This window comes from Petaurus breviceps, unplaced genomic scaffold (genome assembly GCF_028583685.1).
Source record: "Petaurus breviceps papuanus isolate PSGF00001 unplaced genomic scaffold, PetGlider_PUasm1.0 91041, whole genome shotgun sequence".
NCBI classification, from domain to species: domain Eukaryota; kingdom Metazoa; phylum Chordata; class Mammalia; order Diprotodontia; family Petauridae; genus Petaurus; species Petaurus breviceps.
The window spans coordinates 8,175,136-8,200,815 of NW_027187400.1; the positions used below are offsets into that span (position 1 = coordinate 8,175,136).

General features: G+C 41.4%; 1 protein-coding gene across 1 annotated transcript in view; it reads right to left on the bottom strand.

Moving 5' to 3' along the window:
* The window catches only part of CLIC4 (chloride intracellular channel 4), a 325,774-nt gene that overhangs the window by 42,233 nt on the left and 257,861 nt on the right, over positions 1 to 25,680 (bottom strand). The window contains exon 3 of the mRNA XM_069079454.1: positions 914 to 1,023. Coding sequence (XP_068935555.1) covers positions 914 to 1,023 — 110 coding nt within the window. The remainder of the gene's footprint in view (positions 1 to 913; positions 1,024 to 25,680) is intronic.

Here is a 25,680-nt window from a genome sequence, read left to right on the forward strand (position 1 = left end):
AAAAGCCAGCTGACATGAATGCAGGCCCTCCAACAACAGGCCCTCTGGACACAATCCCTGATGGCAAGTGGTCTTGGCCAGTGGGAAACTATTGCCCTGGGTGTTTGCTGCATTCCTACCCCAAGTGTGTTTGCTCCACAAGATCACACCAGGACAAGCCTAAGCACAACAGACCCGCTGTTCAATGGACTGCACGTGCCTCTTGACTATCTACCAAGACCCTTCCAGGAGGCTAAAAATAGCTCTCTCCACATGAATGGTGAGCTCATGGATAGGGATAAGTCACAGGGCAGATAATTCTGGCTGTGCTCTATCCAGTCTTCATCTTCTCCATCTGTAGGTTTTAGAAATGGAATCAATCCAAGAAATTCCTCAAGCCCCTCCCCTCATTTTGCAGATGAAAAAGGTGGGGCCCAGGGAGGAGGGGTGACTTGGTCAAAGTCCCAGAGGGTCAAATGAGTGGCAGGACCAGGACAAGGGAGACTCCAGGTGTCCAATACCTTCCCCACTACACCAAATGGATTCTGTTCCTTGGTAAGGACCTCGGGGAACAAAACGGCACTAGAAGCTCCTACCCACTGCTGGAGTGCCCAAATAGCCTGGCAAGAAAGCCACTTTCTTATGGGTTCCCTGCTATCCTTGGAAAGTATCCTTGACAAGACTGCATGGTCTTCAGGCTAAGACTCAGTTCCTATGAGCTGCTCAATAAAACTTCAGCAGAACCGGAGGGAGTTTCTAGCAGTAGTTGTGAGGGGAGATTCTGGAGATTGAATCGGGATTATGTCCAAGTAGCTCCAATCCTTGCAGAGCTTTCCTGCTGTGATGTTTACAGAGGAGGAAAAAACCAAGCAATGTTTCTGAAATAACTCAGGAGAGCCGGAGTTTACTGGAGAGACGTGCCAAGCTTACTTACCTTTTCAGATCAACAGTCGTGACGCTGAACACCACTCCTTTGAGCCAAAGGATCATGAAGAGCCTTTGGGAGAAGGGACAGTTTCCTATGCTCTCACCATCACTGCCAGCCTGAGAAGCACAAGACACCAAGGTTAGATCAAAAATCAGCACAGGATTAAGGGGAAAGGAAATTCAGAGCAACAATCATTCAAATGGGCCATTTATTATGCAGTCTACCCTGCATTCAAGACACAGACTGTACTACGTTTTAAGAAAGATAAAACCCCAGAATCTCAGAATTCAGAGGAATCTCTGGGGCCAGCCACTGGTCCAACCTACACCAGAATAAGGATTATCTCTGCAATACACCCTTGTCCTCAAGGAGCTTCTATTCTAATAGGGGGAGATAAAATGTACACACAGATAAAGAGAACACAAATTAGAACATAATTACCACTTAAATGCAGTACTAGGAGATCATGAGTCAGAGGAGAGAAAATGTATTGCCAGGTTTTAGGTGGGTGGGATAGGTATGGAAAAGCTCTATGGAGATGGTGACAATTTGAGTCGGAAAATGGGTGTAATGGAGGGGTCTGGAGAGAAGAAGGCATCCATGGTTGGCAAAAGGAGTAGGAATGATCTATGTTCAGGAATCACAAAACCAGAGGCAGAGCTGGGTTCTTACCCTGCAGTCTGTGAACTGGTCTTGTTTTTCGAAAAAATGTTGATCACTGTATTTCAATAGAATTGGTTTTCTTTGTGACTCCTTTGTGTTTTATTTTCTGCATTAAAAAACACTATTCTGATATGGGGTCCACAGGTTTTATTGTACTGCTAACAGGTTAAGAAAAGGCAAAGAACCCCTGAATCAGACGTAGAAGGGGCACTCAGGACACATCTAATCCAATCCTTTCCTTTTACAGATAAAGAAACTGAGATTTCAAAGAGGTTAGCTGACTTGCCCAGGGTCGTGAAACTACTAAGAATCAGAGACAGGATTAAAACTTAAGTCTTAAGTGGCAGCTAGGTGGCACAGTGAATAAAGCACTGGCCTTGAAGTCAGGAGGACCTGAGTTCAAATACAGCCTCAGACATTTGGCACTTAACTAGCTGTGTGACCTTGGGCAGGTCACTTAACCCCAATTGCCTTGCCTTCCCCCCTCCAAAAAAAAAAAAAAAAAACCCAAAACACCTTAGGTCTTAACCCAAGTTCAAAGCTCTTAACATCACACCATTCCAATATAGACAGAGAATAGTTAAGCCTAGTAAAGGCCAAGTAGACCCAACTTATGAAGGCTTTGAATGCCAGGCTATGAAATAAAAACTTTATTCTGTAGACACAATGAACCATTGAGGGTTTTTAACTAAAAGAGTCACACTATCATCCTTGAAGTCAAGGGAAGATGCTGCATAATATTTGTGTATGGTATACAGGAAAGGAAAAGGAAAAGAAATCAGAAGGAATGGCCTGCATTCCAGAAGTCGGGGTGTTCTGTTCTGTGATTTACAATTTCCCCCCTCCAGGGTGCCCAGGGAGGGCACTGTCTCCACCAACGATAATCCGAGTTTGCTTTACAGCTTAAGTTTGAGAGAGCTGCCTGGGATCCTCTGCAGTCACAGAACCAAGAAGTGTCAGGTCACACTGGAACCTTCCTCTTTCTGACTCCACAGCCAGCTTTCTCCATTATGCCGTAGCATGCAGCCTCTTACTAAGTTTATCAAGTTTAAAGGAACAGTAGCAAACAGAGAAGACAGAGGAAGGAAGGGTGGGGACCTCGGGCCATTCCTCCATCCCCCAGGTATGAGACATGTAAATAAAGAGGAGAGTGTTAAAAGCAAGTCTGGTCTCTTTGGGCAAGCTTGTTCTCTTCCTAAGGGCAAGAGCTGTATTTTTAAGTTTTATGAAGCAACAATGTCATTACACATGCCACAAAAAGACTAAGTTACCCGTTCTCTTTTTCTTCTGCTAAGATAATAACAAACAAGAACTCATCTGTGCTTTAAGATTTTATAAGCACCTTCCTCGTTATGGGGAGGAGTATTATTATGCCTCTACCAGAAGGTTTGGCTTCAAGGGCTGTCCCTCTGTCTGTGCAACTCCATCATCCCTGGGCCTCAGCAGGGGATCTTGGAGCTGGAAGCTCCACCATCCTGCGGCCTGCCTGGTGACAGGCCTTCCTCAACTTAGCTAGGTTGATCCAGGGCCAAATGTCCTGTCCCCCAGTAGGTCCCTACTTAAAGACTTTCCAGTTCAGTAGGAATGGTCAGAGCTTATAATCCACTTGGGACAGGCCTTTAGCAGTGTATTGTGATCCTTATTTTATTCCCATTTTCAGACAAGGAAACAGATGCAAAAATGGTCATACAACTATTGAGTCAGAGGCAGGATTTAGATCTGTGTTTAAACACAGTCTGCAGACAGCAATTCTGGAATTCTTTGCACTATGCCAATGAAGAGGATGTTTTTTCAATATAAAACAATTTGAGGGGGATGTCACAATAACACTCGTGCTACTAGCAATCCTTGTGTGAGAAAACACCTAACAACAAAAAGCTACCATCATAACTGGGTATGCCTTTCTTTTCCCTGCTGCAAAACTCCTCTCAGTATTCCACACCCACCTCCCTGATGTAGTGGGGATGGCAATGGCTCAGCAATGGGCAGCAATCCCATGAAAACAGTCACTTCACATCACAACTGAGTCACAAACGGGAATTCATGAAGCCTGTCCACTGTGATTTTCAGGAAATTGCCCCCAAGTTGAGTTGAGGGAAAACATCTGTTCCTTAGCAGATTCCTTGCTCCCTGTAAAGAATGTACAAATGAAGGCTGTGGGGTATTTATCAATCAGTAACTCCATCTCACTTAACCCTTTTGGAGTAAATGGCTTTGCCTGCAGGACAGCCACATGCTTCAGGCACACTTGAGCTCACTGCTAAGGATGACTCAAAGGCTCTGGAGAGCAGCTGTTAGAGACACAGGGAGTATTTTCAACACTGGTTCTGACCAAAACAAGGGCCACAGACTGGGAAATGAATGTCTAGTTAAGGACTTCTAGCCAAGACTACTGCCTGGATGGAAGTTGCCCAGCTCCCATAATCCCAATCCAGCAAAACCCTTAAGTTTGTACCCAATCAAATAATGATCAAGAAATCCAATGACAGTCACTCCCCAAGGATACAAACAGGCAGTTTTTTGATAAAGAAATAAAAACTATATATGATCATACAAAAAAAAAAAAAAGCTCTATCTAAATCATTACTGACTAGGGAAATGAAAATTAAAACAACTTTGAAATATCATCTCATACCTCTATCAGACTGGTTAAAATGACAGAAGGAGAAAATGACAAAATGGAGGGAATGTGGGAAAATTGGGACATTAATACACTGTTGGTAGAACTGTGAACTGATCCAACCATTTTGAAGAGGAATATAGAATAATGACCAAAAAGTTCTAAAATTGTGTATACCCTCTGACCTAGCAATACCACTATTAGGTCTGTTTCCCAGGGTGATCAGGAAGAAAGGAAAAGAACCTATATTTCTAAAATATTTATAGCAGTTCTCTTTATGATGGCAAAGAACTGGAAATTGAGGGGATGCCCATCAATTGGAGAATGGCTGAACACATCATGGTATATAATTGTGATAGAATACTACTGTGTTGTAAAAATTTATGAACAGGTTGATTTTAGAAAAACATGGAAAGACTTGCATGAAATAATGAAAATTACATATATTTATAAATCTGTGTCAAATAGTGGCCTTCTCTAGTATGGGGTAGGGTGGGAAGGAGGGAGACAGTTTGGAACTTTAAAATGTAACACAAATAAATAAATAAAATTTAAATTAAAAAGAAATAAATCCAATGAGAAACTACAATAAGTCACTTCTCCTACCCCAAAACTAAACAACAAATCAACCAGAAACTCACAAGACCAGGGAAAAGGAGTCACCAAAGCTTGCACACCAGACTGCTGTCTCCCAACATGTCCAGGGACAGGTATGGGGATCTGGAAACCCTGAGGAGTGGCAGGGACCAGTCACAGTAGCATTCAGACCTGGACAGTTCAGCTACCAAGGGTCTTTCAGGTCACTAACACTGTATCCTGAGACACCATAAAGGAAGTGAAGATCCAGCACTATCTTAAAGATACAAAGACAGCTAACCCCAGAAGGTGGAGGTCAGCAAGGAAAACCAGACAACCAGGAGGGTCAAGCATAGTCAATCAGGACACCCAAAAACAAATCAGGGGACAGAGCCTGGCACTGGCACAAAGTGCCTACTCTCAGAAACTAAAGGTGGATACCGATGAGTAAACCAAAAATGACCCTAATCAGCATTTTTTAAAGTATTTCAAATCTAGAGAGCCCAAAGGGGAGAGAAAATGCTTAACAACGATAAGGAGAGCCTGAAACGAAAAAAAAAAAAACAGATTTTCCACAAGGCCTTTGTATAAACAGCTTCTCCTAACCCAGAACTGCACAAGTCAACCAAAAGCTCACAAGCACGGGGAAAGAGAAGCACCAAAGCTAGCACCCTCCCAGTCACACCAGACTGCTGTCTCCCAGTATGACCAGGGAACAGCATGGCCACTTTGGAAACTCTGCAACTCAACTAAGGGATTAAAAAGGAAATAAGCTCTAGAGGAAAGAACTGGAAAAACACAAACTATCTGAGGTGTCTGATGGTGTCTAAGAATGGGATTTGGGGATCTGGAACAAGGCTTCAAATATAAAAATAACAGGCTCCTTGCCAGAGACAGAGGAAACATAACAAAGGCTGGCAATGACATTATTTAAATAAGTGAACCTGAATGCTAAAATACCCAAGCTTGAACCCAAAAAAGAAGGGTGAGAGGGGACATCTGTCACTTTTTTTACAAAGATGGAAGGACTGTGCCTGTGACACACTGCAGACAAATGTCTGACTTCCTTGATGTGTTGGTCAGTTTTACTAAAATGTTTTCTCTTTTTTGCTAAAAAGGGATGGGTCTCTGGGAGAGAAAAGAGAGAGAGATAAGTTGGGAAATATAGATAATGGAAAAGCAAATTTTTTTTATTTTAAATAAAATTAATTCAAATTTAATTAAAAATAAAATTAATTTTTTAAAATTTATTAAATTAATTTAAATAAAATTATTGTTTAAGTATTACAGATCTAATCAAGAGCTTTAAACCAAAGACAGGAGGGGGGAGACAATAAGCAAGCTGACATAGCAAAGAGCTACATCGTACAAATAATGGCAGATCCAGTTGTCCAATGGATTTAAGAGCTTTAGAGGTAAGTTATTGCTTCTCTTATTATTAATAATAATTTGCAACTATTTTCCCATGATAACTGTATGAGCTTAAGTTTCGTTATCTATGTATGAGCCCCTTCTAGACTATACCCACGAACCAAAGGCCAGCCTCAAATGAGATAGGTCAGAAAAAAAAATTCCACCTGTTTCCTCACCCCTTATTTCAGTGGCAACAAAAAACCAGCAGAGGCTGCTTTTGCATCCACCCCTTGGGCAGTCTCACGTAAGCTCTCCTCTGCCAGAACTCCCCTCCAAACCCCAACTTCTGTATCTCCCTCTTACTAAAGGAACACAAGTCTCCTTTACAGTGGGAATGTCCTCCATAGACCCTTTTCTCTCTCTCCCTGGGCTACAGGGAACACAGTTTACCCAGTAACCATTGGTGCTCATTTCAACAGCAGCCTCTGATTTGGATCAAAGGAATAATAACTGGAAGAGACCGTGGAGATCTCTCCCAAACCTGTCCCACTCCCCTGACCCCCCATCTTACAGTCAACCACAACCCAGACAAGGTAAGTGACTTGGCACATTTCCCCACCATGACCTTCCCCCAAATGAGTTAGGCTGGTCTTCGGAAGGGGAGACACAGTTATGTGTCCACACTCAATGCCTCTGCAACCTGGTAGGAAATGCCAAACACTGCTCTATGCTGCCATAGCCTTGGAGATAGCAGTTACCACCATACCATGAAAAGCCAATGGAAAGTGGTTTGGGGAGAGGGAAGTATGCTTCATGTGGATAAAAGGAAAGGGTGACTTCCACTGCATTGTTTTTCCCCTCCAAATAGCAAACATACAGTGTTCTCTGAGCTCCATTATGACTTACAAACTAGCCTTTGTAGGCTAGGCTGGGAAGCCAGCCACCATTTAGAATGTTGTTTATGGAAATGTGTTCAGCATTCCAAATACCTAACTTACAAATGAACTGTTAGAACACAATTCATCGGTCAGTTGGAACAACCTTATGAATCATATTAGCCATAGGCAATACCAGTGGCACAAAGTTCCATAATTAATTATTTAGTCAGTCAACAATCATCTCAAACTCATCATGTCCAAAACAGAACTCATTTCCTTCTCCCAAACCATACTCCCAAATCCTGCCTTCTTTGCAATTTTCCTCTAACTGTTGAGGGCACCACCTTCTTCCCAGTCACTCAGGCTCACAACCTAGGAGTCACTCACTCTTGCTGCCTCATTCTTACTCACCCTGTTGCCAAGTTTTATCATATTTACTTTCACAGTATTTTTCTTGTACATCCCCTTTCTTCCATATGCACAAAGTCATCACCATTGTACAGGTCTTCATCTCTTATTTAGACTATAGCAATAGCCTCCCATCATGCTCAGCTGCCTCCTCATCTTGGAAGACCCCTCCACCCTCCTCTCACTGGTAAATTCCTAATGGAACCACCATTTTGAAGAAGTGCCCAGGTCAGCCGTGTTCATTCCTCACTCCTCTCCCAGCTCTGCTCCTGACAATGCAGACCTTCTCCTTCACCGATACACACCCACACACACCCACACACCCACACACACACACACACACACACACACACACACACATCACCAAGTGACCAAACAGCATCACTGGTTTCACTGTATGTTCTCACCAAAAGAAAACAACATCTCTAACAACTTTTCATCTAAAAAAGTTCTCAACCCAGCAAAAAGATCCCCTTGTCCTATCAGTTTCTCATTTATCTCAGTCCACAACAAGAAGCCCCAGGCTCTCCCTTTCTACTGAATGTGTGCAATGACAATACTCTCTCCTATATCATTAGTGCTTTAAAGATTATGAAGTGCTTTCCTCTGTGAGGTCAGGCATTTAGGAGCAGTTCATCATCCCCATTTTAGAGAACGAGGAAACTGAGGCTCAAATTAGAGAAGTCACAGAGTTAGGAAGAGTCTGAGGCAGGATTCTAATCCAGGTCTCCTGGTGCCAAGTCCAGCACACTCTCCCCTCTACCTCACTGCCTACCAGGGAAAGAAGGAAAGAGGAATGGACACGTAGACTAACATAGACTAAATGCAAGTCCAGGATGAGCCACTCAGTAAACACTGCTCCCTCCTCCCCTCCCTGGCTCCCTTCCCCACAGGGCTAGAATGAAACCACCGTGCCAACTGTCAAGGGCCAGAGACACAAACTCCCTCTTCTCTTCTTAACCAGGAAACTTATCTGGGAATGAGGCATAGGTAGACCGAACAGAAGAGAAAGGGCAGCAATGTTCTCTGCAGACACAGGACAGGAGCCCCTAGATGACCTGGAGGAACAAGCCCTTCAGAAAGCTTCATTTCCCCCAACAATGTAGGAGAACTTACCCTCTCAAAGCAGTCACGTGGCTAATTCAAGTTGTTGTAAATAAACAACTATTTTAAATATAAATCCAGTCCAGGTCTGCAGTTGCAATGTAGTGGTAACAAATGTTTATATCTGCTAGTCCTGATTTTCTTCTAATTTTAGGTGTGCTAGTTTTGTTTGTGCAAAATCTTTTTATTTTTATGTAATCAAAATTATTAATTTTGTCTCCTGTGAATGTTTTTCTCTTGGTTGGTCATGAACGCTTTCCTTATCCATGGATATGACAGATACTTTCTTTCACATTCTAATAATTTGCTTATTTATGATGTCACCCTTTATGCCTAAATCAAATGCACCTATTCTGAGCTCATTTGGGTATGTAGCATCAGTGTTAGCCTACGCCTAATTTTGGTCAGACTACTAGTTTTTGTTGAATAATGAGTTGTTGCCCTGATGGCTGGGATCTTTGGACTTATCAAACACAAGCTCAATTGCTTCTATATGTCATTTAATCTGTTCTTCTCTCTATTTCTTACCCAGTACTAAAAAGTTTTGATGATTACAGCATTGTAGTATCATAGTATAATGTGAGATCTGGTACCCTTCCTTCCCATTTTTTTCATTGTTATTCTTGAACTTTTATTCCTCCAGATGAATTTTGGTATTTTTTTCTAGCTCTATAAAGTGATTCTTTGGTAGTTGATTGGTAGGGCACTGAATAACTAAATTAATATAGGTAGTATTGTTGTTTTTTATGATATAGTCTTGGCCTATCCATAAGCAATTAGTATGTCTTGGATCTAAGCCTAGATCCTTTGCATTCTGAAATAGTGTTCCAAGTCCTCAGCTCCTACATAATGGTAGCTAATAAAACTTGTGTGGTCCTGACAATGACTGCAGTACGTGGATTCTTTCGTTCTGGCTACTTGCAGTATTTTTTCCTTCACCTGGGAGTTCTGGATATCAGCTATAATATTCTTTACAATTCTCATTTTAGAGTTTCTTTCAGAAGGTGGCCAATGGAATTTTTCCATTTCTACTTTGCCCTCTGGTTCTAAGATACCAGGATAGTTTTCTTTTATGATTTCCTGAAATATGACATGTAGGCTCACCAGTGATTCTTTTATGTCTCTTCAACCTGTTTTCTAATTCAATTGTCTTTCCTATGAGATATTTCACATTTTCTTCTATTTTTTTCAGTCTTTTGATTTTGTTTTATTATTCCTTAATTTCTCATGGAGTCATTAGCTTTCATTTGGCCAATTCTAATTTTCAAGTAGTTATTTTCTTCAGTAAGGTTTTGTATCTCTTTTACCAAGTTTTCTTTTCTTTTAGATCAGGGGACCTGATCACAGTTCCCGGGCCAAGAGAAATGCTAGCACCTGGGGCTGTAGGAGAACAAGGGACCTTCTTAGGTAGAAAACAGAGCACAGACCAGGAAAGCAGTGACCACACCTCTCCTTGGATCATATCACCCTGGAAGCACTGAAAACTTTCAGATACTCAGAACTAGTTCTGAAAAAGAATGCACCAAAAAAAAAAAAAGTCTGAAGGTTGAGACAGTGCCTCCTCACCCCCGGGTGAGTAAACCCAAACTTTAAAAAAAAAATTTAAAAAAAAAAAAAAAAAAAAAAAGCTTGAAAACATGAACATATAACAAAAAAAAGAATCTGACCAGAAAAAGTTGCTTATGGTGGCAAAGAAGACCAAGACATAAATTCAGAAGACATCAATGTGAAAACAAGCTATAAGTAAAGCCATAGAGAAAAATGCTAATTAGAACCAAGCCCAACAAGAACACCTGGAAGAGCTCAAGAAAGAGATAGAGTGGTAGAGGAATAATTGGGAAAATAAATGAGAGTGATGCAAGAAAATTATGAAAAGAGAAGAATATAACATCTTAAAAGACAGAATTGATCTAATGGTAAAAGAAGCAAAAAAATTAACAAAAGTAATGAACTACTTAAAAAGAAAAATAGGCCAAATGGAAAAGAAAGTACAATAATTCCTTAAAAAATTAGAATTGGGCAAATGGAAGCTAATGACTCCATAAGACTTTAAGATACATTTTTTTTAGTCAAAAGAAAATGTGAAATATCTTTCTGGAAAAACATCTGACCTAGAAAACCGATCAAGGAGAACTAATTTAAGAATTACTGAACTACCTGAAAGCCATTATCAGGAAAAAAAAAAAAAAGAGCCCACGAATCGTATTTCAAGGAATCATAAAGGAAAACTGCCATAAAAGCTTAGATGCAGAGGATAAAATAGAAATTGAAAAAAATACACCAATCACCTCCTGAAAGAGGTAAAAAATGAAAAGTTCTAAGAATATTAAAGCCAAATTCTCAAGTCAAAGAAAAACTTTGCAAGCATCTAGAAAGAAACAATTATAATATCGTGGAGCCACAATTAGGATCACACAAGATTTAGCAGCTTCCATAATAAAGGAGCTGAGAGCTTGGAATATAATATTCTGGAAGGCAAAGAAGCTAGGATTACAACCAAGAATCACCTACCTACCCATTAAAACTGAGTATGGGGTGGTTAGGTGGCACAGTGAATAGAGCACCAGCCCTGGAGTCAGGAGGACCTGAGTTCAAATCCAGCATCAGACACTTAATACTTACTAGCCATGTGACATTGGGCAAGTCACTTAGCCCCAATTGCCCTACTTTCCCCCTCCAAAAAAAAAAAAAAGAAAAAGAAAAAACCAATATAATCCTTCAGGAGAAAAAAATGGAAATTTAATGAAAGAGAACTTTCAAGCATTTCTGATGAAAAGGCCACAATTGAATAGAAAATTTGATATTTAAATAGAAGACTCAAGAAAAGCATAAAAAGGTAAACATGAAGGAGTAATCATAAAGGATTCAATAAAGTGTTTATATTTCTATATGAGAAGATAATACATGTAAGTCCAGAGAACTTTATCATTATCATGGCAGTTGGAAGGAATTTACATAGAGAGCATAGGTGCGAATTGATTATTCTAGAATGGTCTCAAAAAAAATAGAGGTGAGAAGGAAGGATGCACTGGGAGAAGGGAGAGGTAGAATGGGGAAAATTTACTCACATAAAAGAGGCACGAAAAGAAGAGGGTAAAATGAGGGGGTGGCGATTGAAGCTAATTCTCCTCTAAACTGGTTCAAAGAGGAATGATATATGTACACACTCAGCTAGGTATAGAAATCTTACCCAACAGGGAAATAGAAGAGGAAGGAGATAAAAGATATGGAAGGCATAAGAAGGGTGATAAAAGGGAGGGAAGATTAAGGGAGGTAGTGGTCAGAAGCAAAATGGGCTTTTGAAGAGCAACAAGATAGAAAGAGAAGAAAATAGAATGGAGTGAAACACACAGCAATCATACCAGTAAGTGCAAATAAGATGAAGAAACCAGAATCCAAAAATATGTTGTTTATGAGAGACAATCTTGAAACAAAAAGACACAGAGTTAAAATAAAGGACTGGAGAAGAATCTATTATTCTTCATCTGAAGTTAAAAAAAAAAAAAGGTAAGAGTAACAATCATGATCTCAGACAAAGCAAAAGTAAAAACAGAAGTAATTAAAAGAGATAATCAAGGGGCAGCTAGGTGGCGCAGTGAGTAAAGCCCCGACCCCAGAGTCAGGAGGACTCAAGTTCGGTTCTGGTCTCAGACACTTACACCCACACAAAAAAACTAGCCATGTAACCCTGGGCAAGCTACTTAACCCCAGTTGCCCTCCAAAAAGCAAAAAGCAAAATAAATAAATAAAATAAAGAGATAATCAGGGAGACTACATTTTGATAAAAGGTACTACATTTGATAAAAAGACAGGGAAGTAATAAAAAATTTTACAGAAAGTTTCTCTGATAAAGGCCTCATTTCTCAAATGTATAGGGAACTGAGAAAAATGAATAAAAATAAGTCATTCCCCAATTGATAAATGGCCAAAGGATATGAACATGAAGTTTTCAGATGAAAAAAACAGACATCTATAGCCCTATGAAAAAATGTTTTAAATCACTATTGATTAGAGAAATGAAAATTAAAACAACTCTGATGTACAACTTTCAACACCTATCAGAAATGACAAAAATGCTGGAGGGCATGAGTGAAAAATAGGTACTCTAATAAAACTATTGGTAGGGTTGTGAACTGGTCCAATCATTCTGGAAAATAATCTGAACTATGCCCAAAGAGCTTTAAAAGTATGTATACTCTGGTGGCTAGGTGGCACAGTGAGTAGAGCACCAGCCCTGGAGTCAGGAGGACCTGGGTTCAAATCTGGCCTTAGACACTTAACACAAAACTACCCGTGTGACCTTAGGCAAGCCACTTAACCCCAATTGCCCTACCTCCCCCCTCCAAAAAGCAAAAAAAAAAAAAAGTATGTATACTAGGGGCAGCTAGGTGGCACAGTGAATAGAGTACCGAACCTTAAGTCAGGAGGACTTGAACTGAAATTCAGCCTCAGACGCTTAACACTTAAACTCGCTGTGTGACCTTGGGCAAGTCACTTAATTTCAATTGTACTGCCTTTCCCTCTCAAAAAAAAAAAAAAACTACGTATACTCTTTGACCCAGCAATAACACTACTAGGTCTATACCCAAAAAAATATCAGAGAAGAAGGAAAAGGACCTATATGTATAAAATATTTATAGCAGCAAAGAATTGGAAATTGAGGAGATACCCATCAATTGGGGAATGGCTGCACAAGCTGGGGCATATAATTGTGATAGAACACTATTGTGCTGTAAAAAATGACAAGGGGTGGTCTTAGAAAAAAACATGGCAAGACCTATACAAATTAATACAAAGTGAAGTGAGAAAAACCAGAAGATCATTGTGCACAGTAATGGCAACATTGTAAGGATGATCAACTATGAAAGACTTGGCTGCACTGATCAATACAATGATCCAAGACAACTCCAAAGGACTCTCAATGGAAAAATGTTATCTACCACCAAAGAGCAAACTGACAGACTCTGAGTGCAAATTAAAGTATAATTTTCATGCTTTGTTTGCTTTTTTTGTGGTATGAATAATATGGAAATATTTGTATGATTTCACATGTATAACTGATATTTTGCTTACCTTCTCAATGGGTAGGGGAAGACTATGAGGGAGGAACACAATTTGGAACCCAAAATTTAAAAAGAAAAGAATGTCAAAAATAAATAATAAATATATATTTTTTTAAAAAGAATACTATTGTGCTATAAGAAATGATGAGCAGGATGCTTTCAGAAAAACCTGGTAAGACTTGCAAGAACCAATGAGTAACAAAATGAACAGAGCCAGAACAATGTATATAGTAACAGCAATACTGCATGATGATCAACTGTGAATGACTTAGCTCTTCTCAGCAATACAATGAATATAAGAGTGTTCCAAAGGACTTATGATGAAAAATGCTATCCACATCCAGAGAAAGAACTGATGAAGTCTGAATGCAGATCAAACCATTCTACTTTTTCTTTTCTTTTTTTTTGATCTGTGCTTTCTTTTACAACATGACTATAATATGGAAATATGTTTTGCATGACTGCATGTGTATAAGCTATATCAAACTGCTTGCCCTCTCAGGGAGGGGGGAGGGAAGGGAAAGAATTTGGAACTTTTAAAAAACTTTTTAAAAAATAAATAATAAAAATTGTTTTTACATGTAATTGGAAAATTAAAAAAATAAATAAACAGAAAAAAAGTGATAAACCAGCCACAAAAGGTTCTTCCCCAATAGAGTAGGGGCTGATGTGGCATATTTGTCTTTCCTACAAGGCTTTTTATTTCTAAAGATCACTGACAGTGAGGCAGTTCTTAACAAAAACTGGCTGTTGAGCCATGGAAATAATTCTTTTAAACAAAAGCCTATATCATAGATGGCATTCGTTAAAATGAAATTTTACCCATTTAACCTCATGGGAAAGAAGCCCATTAAGGGAACAACGGTGCTTAAGAACTTGTAGAACAATTCTTTGGTTGCTACATTCTGCTTCTAGCCCAAACAAACATCCATTTTCTGAAATGTTGCCCAGGATCCAAAGGTCTATTTCCGGGCAATGGAAAGTTGCCACTTCTGAAGTCAAGTTTCAGAGCCCTAAGAAGGACCCTTGTTTTATGATCTGGATTTGTCACATGCCTGACCAGCACTGAGAAAGGGTGAGTTTAAGAACATGATCAGGTGAAGATTAAAAGTAAAGGTAAAAGAAAAACAAAACCCTTCAAACATCGTTTTGGAGGGTCCCCAGGGTCAGGATAGTACAGGGAGGAGAGATCTGGTCTGGAACAAGCTCCAGCTCCCTATTTCTAGATGCCCAGACAAAAGAGCATCCCCAGACAGAAGACCTGGATGTGAGACCAAGCATGTGACTGAGGGCCAGGCTCTCTAAGTTCCACTTTCTCATCTGTAAAACAAGCCTGAATCCCGCAGGCAGCACTGAGAGCTTCAGGGCAGTAGAGAGCACTCTGTTATCACAGCTCCTTCTCATTGCTTCTCCCAAGCAGAGCATGACCTTACTTTCTCCTACTGGTCATTCCGGTCCTTGGCTACCCTTGAGTCCTCTGGAGAAGAGACACCTCATGTGCCTGGACTTGTAACCCCAATGTGGCCCACCCACCTTCTTCTCTCAGCAGGCATATGAAGAAAATGACTGGCATACTAATAAGTCAAAGTAAGAAACAGGTATTCAGTCCTATACTTGGGTTCAACCAACCTGCACTAGAGACCAGATAGAGCCCTGGTCTTAAGCAGTTAATCAAGCAGCACAATATAGTGCTTGGTGTTAAGAATACAAAGTCAAAAATGAAAAACAAAACGGCCTTTGCCCTCAAGACACTTACATTCTACTAGGGGAAACAACATACACATAGCTACATACATAATATACATGAGATAAATACAAGGAAAATTTGGGAGAGGTGGGCACTGGAAGTTGGAAAAGAACCTCAGGAAAGGCTTCATTTGGATAGCATCATTTGATCATTTGTTTTTAAGGAAATAAAGGTAGAAGTGGGGGAAGGGTACCTTTGAGGGACAGGAGGCAGCCAGTGCAAAGGCAGGGATCCAGGAGATGGGAGTGTCCTTTAAGGAAGAGTAAGAAGGCAGATGAGGCTGCAGCATTGCCCAGGGGCCACAGCAGAGGCATAAGGAACAATTTCCTAGTAACTATTGCTGCCCAAATGTGGAATGGGGAATGTCACACAGTGAGGACCCACTGTCAAGGAAGTTGTCCAAGGGAGTCCTTTTCATGTAAGAGACTAGATAATTTCTAAAGTCTCTTTCCATTCTGAGCTTCTATTATTCTTTTAGATTCTCAGGACTTAAAGAAGGATTTCAAAAATCTTTCCACATGGGCTTTCTCTTTTGACACCCACTAACTGTCAGGGTCACAGTCCTAACCCTAACCCACCCACACTCTTCAAAAGATGTTGTAATATCTACTCAAATTTGCACAATATTAAGATGGAACCAAAGGCCAATAGATTCACTCCAGCACTTCCCAGAGTAAATGGGGGTCACTAGCAGATGTCATAAATATTTTAATGTTTTACTTACTCTAGGTTAAAGGATTGCTCACTTGGAAAACTGAGCTTAACCCATCAAGGAAGGAAAAAATATTGGGGTGGGGGGGAGAGAGAGGGAAGGAGACAAAAGGAGGAAGAAAGAGACTCATGACTGGATAAAGTATCTCTGAGGTCAGATTAGTTTTCTCAAAAGAGGACAAAAGATCATGGGATTGTATGATTTAGAACTGACAAAACTTTAAAGACAATAGAACTTCAGATGAAAAGACTGAGTCCTAAAGTGGCAATGTGAATTGGCCAAGATCACACAGATAGAATCTCTTTCTTTTCTATTCTGTACTAGTATTGTGGCACACTTAAAAGATAAAACAAAATAATAGCAGTTATAGAGTGATAGATAGATAGATAGATAGATAGATAGATAGATAGATAGATAGATAGATAGATGGATAGATGGATGGATAGATGATAGATGGAACCATAATATCTGAGGCCAAATCCCAGTTCTGCTACTGACAAATGAGGAGGTAGCAAGTGGCAAAAATTGCTAAGAGCACCATTAACTGTCCAAGCCAAAGCAGCTATTGAAGTGTATGTGTGTACAGAACCTAGAAAGACTAGTCCACTCTACTGACCAGGGCAAAAAACCAACTGAGCTCTGTTTAGCTGTCAATGGGTAGAAGTTCCAAAGAGGCAAATTTAAATCGGACATGCTTCCTAACAATTTTTGTTGTTCAATCATTTCAGTTTTCGTAACCCCATATGGGGTTTTCTTAGGAAAGATACTGGAATGATTTGCCATTTTCTTCTTCAAACCATTTTACTGATGAGGAACTGAGGCAAACAGGGTTAAGTCACTTGCCCAGGGCCATACAGCTAGTAAATGTCTGAGGCTAGATTTGAACTCAGGAAGCCTGGTGCTCTCTCCACTATACCACCTAGCTGCCCCTTTTTATCAGTTATCCAAAAGTAGAGAGGGCTGCCTCAGGAGAGTGGCTTCCCTCTCATTTGAGGTTTTGAACAAATGACTGACTACTTGTCAAGTACATGATAGAGGAAATCTGTTTTCAAGTCCAGGTCTTAGGCCCCCTTTTTTCTGAACTCCTGTGATTCCATCTTCAAAGAAATCAGGATTTCAATCTTGCAGGCTCTCCAAACTACTGACCTGCTTCATTCCTGGAACATGGGCTCCAGTTCTTGTCCACAATCATTAATTATATCTCATGGGTCAGAGATAAAAAAGGAGCTAGCTTTCTTTCCTTTATTTGGCCTTGCATATACTAGGTACTCAATAAATGTTTATTGGATTAAAAATGGGTTTTCAGTCACTGTCCGGTTAGGACATTTTAAAAAACTGAACTGGAGCATTGTGCTTTGAGGAAAAAAATAACTCTCTCACGTGAGATTAACCAGTCTCATAACAGAAGGAAAGGGTAGCCATTATCTCTGAGACAAAAGAGGAACTGTCTTCTTACCATAAGCAAATCATAAAAAGTAACCAATAAATATTAAAGAAGTCAAAGGACATGCATAGAATGGAAGAATCCCCATAGCCCCAGCCTTGCCTGTGTAAACCACATACAGCCAAGGGCAGGACACTGCAAAGCCCTCGTACAACCACCTTCGAGTGAAGCCAGGCTGCCAGATGAGAGAGGGCAAGTCAAAGAATAGCACAAGTTAAATTCCAGTGATCCTTCTGATTGGTTTGGAATGATGCGAGAAAACCAAATCAGTATGGATAAATGATGGATTTGGGTTCCACTGGCAGGAGCCATGAGCAGCCTGAAGGTGTTTGAAGAAGAGTCAGCTGCTTCTAATCCACCTGAGAACAAGGTATGAGAAAGGGAAAGGAAAACATTTCCTAATGCTTATGAACAGCAATAGAAGGGGTACTTGGGAGGCCCAGGGCTCCCCAGGGTGGGTGACCTTGTTGTGGGTGGTGGGGGTTAGACTGAATGGCCTTTCAGATCCTTCCAAGGAGAGGTTCAGTGCTTCCCCTTCATCCGTGCCACAGATCTGCTCTGCCCTGCATGTTCTTGTGGCTGGGAATATAAAGGCAGGAAAGCAGAGTAACTCAGGTTTATGCTTTAGAGTTCCAAAAGCACTTTCCACAACACAAATCGGAAACAGAAAGGTAAATTCTACTTTGCCCAAAATCCAGATTAATAAAGTACATGGGGAAGATCACCACACTTAAGAGCGGAAGCCCTGGTTTCAAGTCCTATCTCTACCAGTGACTATCCATGTAGCCTTTGGCAAGTGATTTTAACCACACTGAGACTAGGTTTTTTTCATCTGTAAAATGAAAATAAAACTCACACAACTCTTCCAAAACTGTTGTGAAGAAAGTGCTCTGAAAACTTTAAACAATTATGTAAAAATGAATTTTTTAATCATTCTAACTCATTCTCAATATATCCCCTGGAATCAAATGTTAACAATGCCTGAGGTTGGTCCACCTGTGACCTCTCATTCACTAATCTAACAAGCACCCTCAAGCCCCTATTCTATGGCAGGAGCGGCACCAGGTACAAGGGGCACCAAAGGCTGATGGGAGACCATCCATACTCCCCTCGAAGTCACAGATCATTAGAGATGGGCATGAAGCCAAGAGAGGGTGCTCCTGTGTACAACAATGCAGTTAGTAAATACAAGATATGTAGAAAGTAAATAAAAATAAATGTCAGGGGGCGGAGGAGATCAGGAACAGCCTGGTATGCTCTTAAGCCCCTAAAAGGTGAGGGCACAGGGTCCCTGCAAGAGGAGAGCCTGTGTGTACAGAGGCCCACAGAGAGGAGAGAAGGCCAGCCAGGTCTGGGAGCAGCAAGCAGGATACTTTTGCAGGAGTTAGGGAGTAGAGAGGAAGTTCTGGCCATCCAAAAGACCTGGAACCTGGCTGTGAAGGTCTTTAAATACTCAATGCAGGAGGATGCAACAGGGGGCATTCTGGTCAGAGCTGTGCTTTGGGAACATCCATATGGGGAAGAAGAATGGGAGAGGAAAGTGTCACGAGGCCCAGGGAGAGCAGAAAGAGGCCACAAAGTAACATGGAAGATGACCTTCCCTCTGACAGAGGCAGATTTAAGGAAGAAAATGCAACAAAGGCATTTAAAATGGCAAAGAGTTTATTCATTAACTGAATTCCTTGTGACACCATTTGGACTCTGCTCAGTTGTCCAGTGACCTGAATAGCTCCCTCTTTTCACATTAGCTTTTCTTAGACTAAGTCAAAGCAGGAGCAAATATCTGATGGCAACATAGTCTAAGCCAGGACTAGGTAGGAAAAGGAGACAGAGGCTCCAGTAGCAACATACACGCGAGTTACGAGGAACACCTGTGTTACCTTTCTTAAAAAATAAAGGCACAATTATTTAATACTAAAAATTATTTTCTCCAAGATATATGTATGGAGGCGTTTATTTTGTGAGAGGTCAAGTTGTCTTCCATGATAAAATTTTCCTCTAAAACTTCTTTAATAAGTGGAGGGAACCAGGCTTTCAAAAGGCTGTGTCAATGGAGCCCGGCTCCAGAAGGGTCCCCCTGATCTGGGCCCTGGCTCCAGACCCAGAGACCTCTGTCACCTGCAGACCAGCTGGGCAAAGCTCAGAGAGTCTTGTCACCAGGCCGGCCGCCCACAGGAAAACACATTCTTCAGCTCTAGCAGCTCCTGAAGACCATCTTCAAAGGTCCAAATCTAAGCCTTCCTCCAAAGTACCATGCTGACTTCCTCAAAGAAATATCAAGCAATATGCTGCTGACATAAAGCCTGACTCAATCCATTCTTTCTGCCTGGTATTTAAATCCAAAGCTCAATTTAAAGCTTCACCCCCTCCCTGGGAGAAAGCAAAGTCAGCAAACCAGAAGAGACACGTTAATATTGTTCGGAGCGCTTCTGGGTGAACACCTACCACTGATGAAAAAGAAGAAGGAAAATACTAAAAAAGCAAAAGAAAACCCCAACCAATTCCCCATTTCCCACCCCCACCTCCAAAAGGTCACTTTCCTACTCAATTGATTTTGGCCACAACTCTTTTCCTCATAATACTGTGAGACTTTGCTCTTTGAGGTCTGTAATGTCAGCAAGATTCAAAAGAACCAAATTCAAAGAAGTGTGCACACTCCCCCCTTCCTTGTTCAAATATGGCTCTGTGGGCATCTCCGCCCCTAACCCGACCCTGCTCCATGGCACTCCAGACCCATGACAGGTTCTCATGGTTAAGAAACTAGCATTTTAACCTCGAATTAGCCAACAAGCAATCTTTCATGTAATTATCTCTGACTCCTCTGCAACCCGTCAAAAGGACCTAGGTTCTCAGGTCCTACCTCTGACTCCAATTAGCTGGAGGGTCCTGGCCAAGTCACTTAAGCTCTCACTGGCCCTGGCTTCTCCTGTGCCTGGAACACTCTCTCCCTCTTCATCTCTGCCTTTTGGCCTCCCTGGCTTCCTCCAGGGCCCAGCTAAAGCCTCCTCTCCTGCCAGAAATTAATCCTGACCCCTCAATGCTAGTGTCTTCCCTTGGAGGATTATCTCCGATTTATCCAATCCATAACTAGAGGGGACAAAGGAGTGTGCAGGCCATCTTTGGGGTGGGACCCTCAAAGGCACAGGGACTGTTTGTGCCTTTATATCCCCAGTGCTTAGCACAGGGCCTGGCACATAACTAATGCTTGATGACTCAACCTAAGTTAACAATTCAGTCGAAGATTTACATGAGTATAGAAAGTTTCCAAAACAGGAGCTCCCCACAGTGATAACATCACAAGTCCAGACCAAACAAAAGGCCTGAGCCCCTAGTGCTATGTGCTTTATTACATACCAGCTCAGTTTTCTTTATTGTAATGTTGGTATTGCTGGGGGAGGACTAGGGCCCTGCTGATCTCTCCCCCAGTTTTCTACAGCTATCACTGGCCCCCCATCCTGCAGCTGATGATGTTGGCTGCTCCCCTGTCTCCACATCTCATTACGTGCCTGGTGCTATTTTATCTAAAAAATCCCTGTCCTCGATCCAGCCGTCTTCCTGAGCCCACCCTTCAGGCCTTCTCTCTAGATGAGGCCACCTTTACAGGGAGGCAACACTCTCCTTTCTGCTGGTTGTTCCCAGGGCCTACCTCCAGATTCACAACGTTCCACACTGTAGGTGCTTTCTGAAAAAGGCATTTGGTGAATGGTATGGAATGTCACTCGCTACCTTTGTCACAATGTTAAGCATAAACATTCAAGAAATACTTAATTTGATGGAAAATTAATGACACAAGAGGCCAATACCACTGAGAACTTAAAAGTTCTCTGCTACACCATTTAGGGAAGATGTTAAAGGTCAAAACAACAAAAGGGCCCAGTTCACATAAAAGAAAACAATAATCCTAACAATCTGAAAGGCTCTGACCAGAAACATGTTTAAAAGCAAAAATTCCAGTTTTGCTTTTTTTTTTTTAATAACTGACTCTATAATCTAAACACCAGCAAAACTGCAATCCACGAGATCATCTCAAAAGTCTAACTTAGCAGGGGACAAAATCACCTCCATTATGTTTTCTGAGGAGGATATAAACCGTATACGGGCAAAGAAAAAAGCAGGCCTCCCTCCCCTCAACCTCTTCATGTAATTCCCCTTCCTAGAGAACTCTGTTTCACGCTAACCAAAATGTCTCCCAGACAGTCTGGGAAGCAGTTAATGTGATCCTGGAATGAGCCAGGGAGATTATGGCTCCCTTCAGTAACTACTACCTCTCCTGAGTAGAGCTGCTGGGCCTCAGGAATGATCTCAAATCAAAAATGCCAGAGGAAAAACGGTGCTTTCACACAAACTGCTCTGAAGGGGAGGATAGACAAGTAGAAAGTTCTCAAATTCTAGCTGCCCCTTAAATCAGTATGCAGGAAAATAAAGGAACAAGAATTCTTCAGTATACAACATAATATAATAATACCTGACTTTTCAGGGAGGGGGAGGCACCTCTAAAGCAATCTCACCTAGTTGAACAGTCAAGACCCTGTGAGTGGCCAGACTGGATGTCACCAAGGCCAGGCACCAAAGTTCCTAAAAATCCCTAGGGCCCTCACACTGTGTTTATTCTTGATCTAGTAGACAATCCTAACAAGTTAGGGATTTGGTTTTCTATCCCACAACAGGTTAGAAATAAATTAAAAGGAGAGAAAGAAGGGAAAAGGGGCAGATGCTGGAAGATGATATGGACCATGACAGAAAAGAGAAAAATTTGCTAGAACTCCAAAAGCTGAATAGCCCTCTATCACTGGCCCAGCACTTAGCGCAAAAGCAATGCTGACCCAGATCCATCAAAAAAAGCCCAAAAGGCAAGGACTGACCTGCCTACACCCTGGGGGCTAGGGCTGGGCACCCCTCCTACTGTACTGTTCTGGCCGTGCTCAGACCCTCCATGGGCCAGAGCTGTTTCCACAGTCCAGGCTTCATTCCTTAGATTTCTTCTCCCAAAGATAATGGGCTCATTAACTGCCTGAGTCTTCACTGGTTTATTTCCTGAGGACAAACAAACTAAATTCTTTTTTTTTTTCTTAAGCATGAAAAAATGCATATAGAATTTATTGATTGGCATGAGAAAAACACTTTGTAAAGCCTCATAAAGCACTATTATAAATTTGAATTAAGATTTTTCATTCATTCATTGACAATTTACTAAGTAGTTATTAAATTAGATGATTAAGGAGATAAAAATGCAATTACGGCATAGTTATTATTTTCAGAGTTTACATACAATCCTGTAGGGGAAATACAGAATATACAAATTGACAATATGATAAATATCCAGAGTTATAGTGCAAAATAGAATACATAAAAACATTAAGACAAGTACAGAGGGCTATTCAAGAACCAAGGAAAGAAAGATCATTTCTCACTGGAGAGTTTCAAGTTAGGTTTCCTGAAAGAGGTTGCATTTTCAGAAAAGTGGTAAGCCTTCAAGAAGTGTAAGGGAGAGAATTGTTTCCCAGAACACTCCAGGCACAGGGAATACTAAGAGTAATGGCATAGAGTTTGACTATAAGTCTTTCCCAAGGTTAATTTTTTATTCTCCCTATCTTCTTGTTAGCTACTTACGTTGCTGGGACACCATGAAATGACTCAATTTCTTTCGAATGAAAGCCACTTTGCCCCATAAAAAGTTCAACACACTCCCTGTAGAATGTATGCTCTCTTCTATCTGAGAGCAAGCTAAATTCTTCCTCCACAGCAGGAAAAATCCCAAGTGGACTTTCTCTTCTGTTGAGGGAAGCTTCCAAAGAGCCCATGTCTAACTGGTTGTTTGCATCACTCAGTCCATGGAAAAGATGCCAGCATGGCGGTGAACACTGAGGTCTGCAGGAAACAGTGGCCACAAACTGCAGAAGAATGCTAAGAAACTTGGGGGGGAAAGCACTTGGTAAATCTTAAAGGACTATGTAAACAAGACTCTTTTATTTTCAGGATCTAAATTCTTTGAGCTCAGGTCTCTACTCTTGGTCAATAAGCATTTATTAAAGCAGTTAAGACATGCTGGAGTCTGCTAGACACTCAACAAACATCTCTAGGTACCTATGTGCAAAGCATGGTGCCAAAGGCTTGGGAAGAGCCCAGGTCACTAAAGGCTTCACAAGTTCAGATACATCTTGCAAATCAGACACAAGGAGCTATAATACTTCCCAGAATGCCATTCACAGCTAACACTTGTGGAGTGCTTTAGAGACTGATGGATTAGACAGTGCTTTCCTCACAACATCCTGAGAGTAGGGAGAGCAGGAATTGTTAATCCTGGGTCACAAAAATCATGCGGAGTAAGAAGGACCCTTTGAGAACCATCTAAGGTAACTTCCTCTCTTTGGAGATGAAGAGACAAAGCCAGAAATAAAATGACTGGCCAAGGTACCATTCACTAGTCATGGCAGTGGCCAGGGGCCCTATGTGATCCTATGACCCTCCCACCACACTAATGACTCTTCAGATAACACCTGCTAACTCCTGCAACTTCTAGCAAGTCCATAAAAGTATAGGGACTTTTGAGGGGCTCTAACAGAATCAGCTGTACCAGCTGAGTGGCATACATGCTTTGACTCCAGATGGAAGACCCACTGCCTTTCTGCTCCAACAGAACTTCTAATTCTAGCTTGTGGATCAACCAGCCACATCAGAGGAACCCTGCTTTCATCTGGCAACATCAAGGGCCGACTCCTGAGTTGGCTAAATCTAAACAACTCAAGAGTACAATTGAGCAACACAAATGTTGCCTGCTCAAAACAGGAGTTTCAGGCTGACAGGAAACCAAACTGCCAAGAAACCCAACAAAGCTAAAACAAGCCTCAAATTCGTGGTGATGTCGATGAAACAGAGGGGAGCTCCAACTTGGAAACTACTGGAACTGAAAGGGGGCTTCTGCTACACCACCAGATAGCCCAACACCCCTGCATTTCACAAAGCAGAAAAAGAGCCTTTTAGAAAGAAAGTGGTCCCAAAACTGGGTGAGAGAGTGCCTGTACTGGGACCTCAGCTTTCTGACTCTCAGACTCAATGACCCTGCCCCTACACCAGGCAGGCTGCACTTCCAAGGAAGTGATGCTAAAATGTACTCTTGTGATCGTCTCTCTTTTGGTGCCTCTCTTTCTTTTATTCCCCCCAAATAAGGCACCAAAGGAATCAGACTCTAGGACTCATCAGGCTGGTGATGTTTTCAACAAGCCAAAAGGAGGGGAGACAAAAATCTGAAGCTGATCCAAAAGTACCCACTGATCTCACTAGCCAAGCTCAAGAAACTTCACAGATGTGACTTCACCCCTGGATTACACTCCTATATTTAGTTTATACCTAATATGGATATTTAAAGTCCCAAACTGATAGGCATTTCCTCCATCCAAAAAAAGAAACAGCTTGGCTCTTTGTCAACAATAAAGGGATTAAGCTTGAGCTCCACAGAAGAACACCCTGCAGAGAAGATTGCCAATAATAAACAGGCAGCTCCCTCAGACAGCAAGACCCCCACATCTCCAAGTCAGAAAGACAGTACCCTGACCACCAAATGAAAATCCCACACTCAAGGCAGAGGCTACTAGCCAGTCTCTTTATATGTACTTTAAAAGGCCTTTACAAAACCCTAATTAACCAGGCCTTGGGAACACACAAGTAAAGTAATGGAATTTTCCAGTTGGCTTCCTTAGCCACCAAAGAAGAACCCAACCACCCGCCTAAGCCAGCCGAATGCTTTAACACTCTCCTGACTTATTTTCACGAGGCTTTGGTGCTTTGTTTCTGTTTTTATTCTTCACCAAAGTCTTCCTCTGATGCTTCATTGTGGCTCTGCAAATTGGACACAAGTTCTGGTGGTTCTGGAAAAGCTGGAAGAACTCTGACCATAAGTCTAACAAAGAATATGCATGTGTTGGCATTAGTGGTCCATCAGCTGAGCTCAGAAAGGCTCGTCCCCAGACTAGCCATAGGGACTCTGAAGAAAACTGACCAACACATGCAGGGGTTTACATTGGCAAAAGGAGCACTTCTACCAACAAAATCTGAGTCTCAAAGTATGATTTGCAAGGTTCCAGAAAGGGAAATAAAATTAAATGAGCATCAATGAGGTAAAAATTCAAGATTCAAACAAATGTTTGAACACACACACACACACACACACACACACACACACACACACACACACACACACACACACAC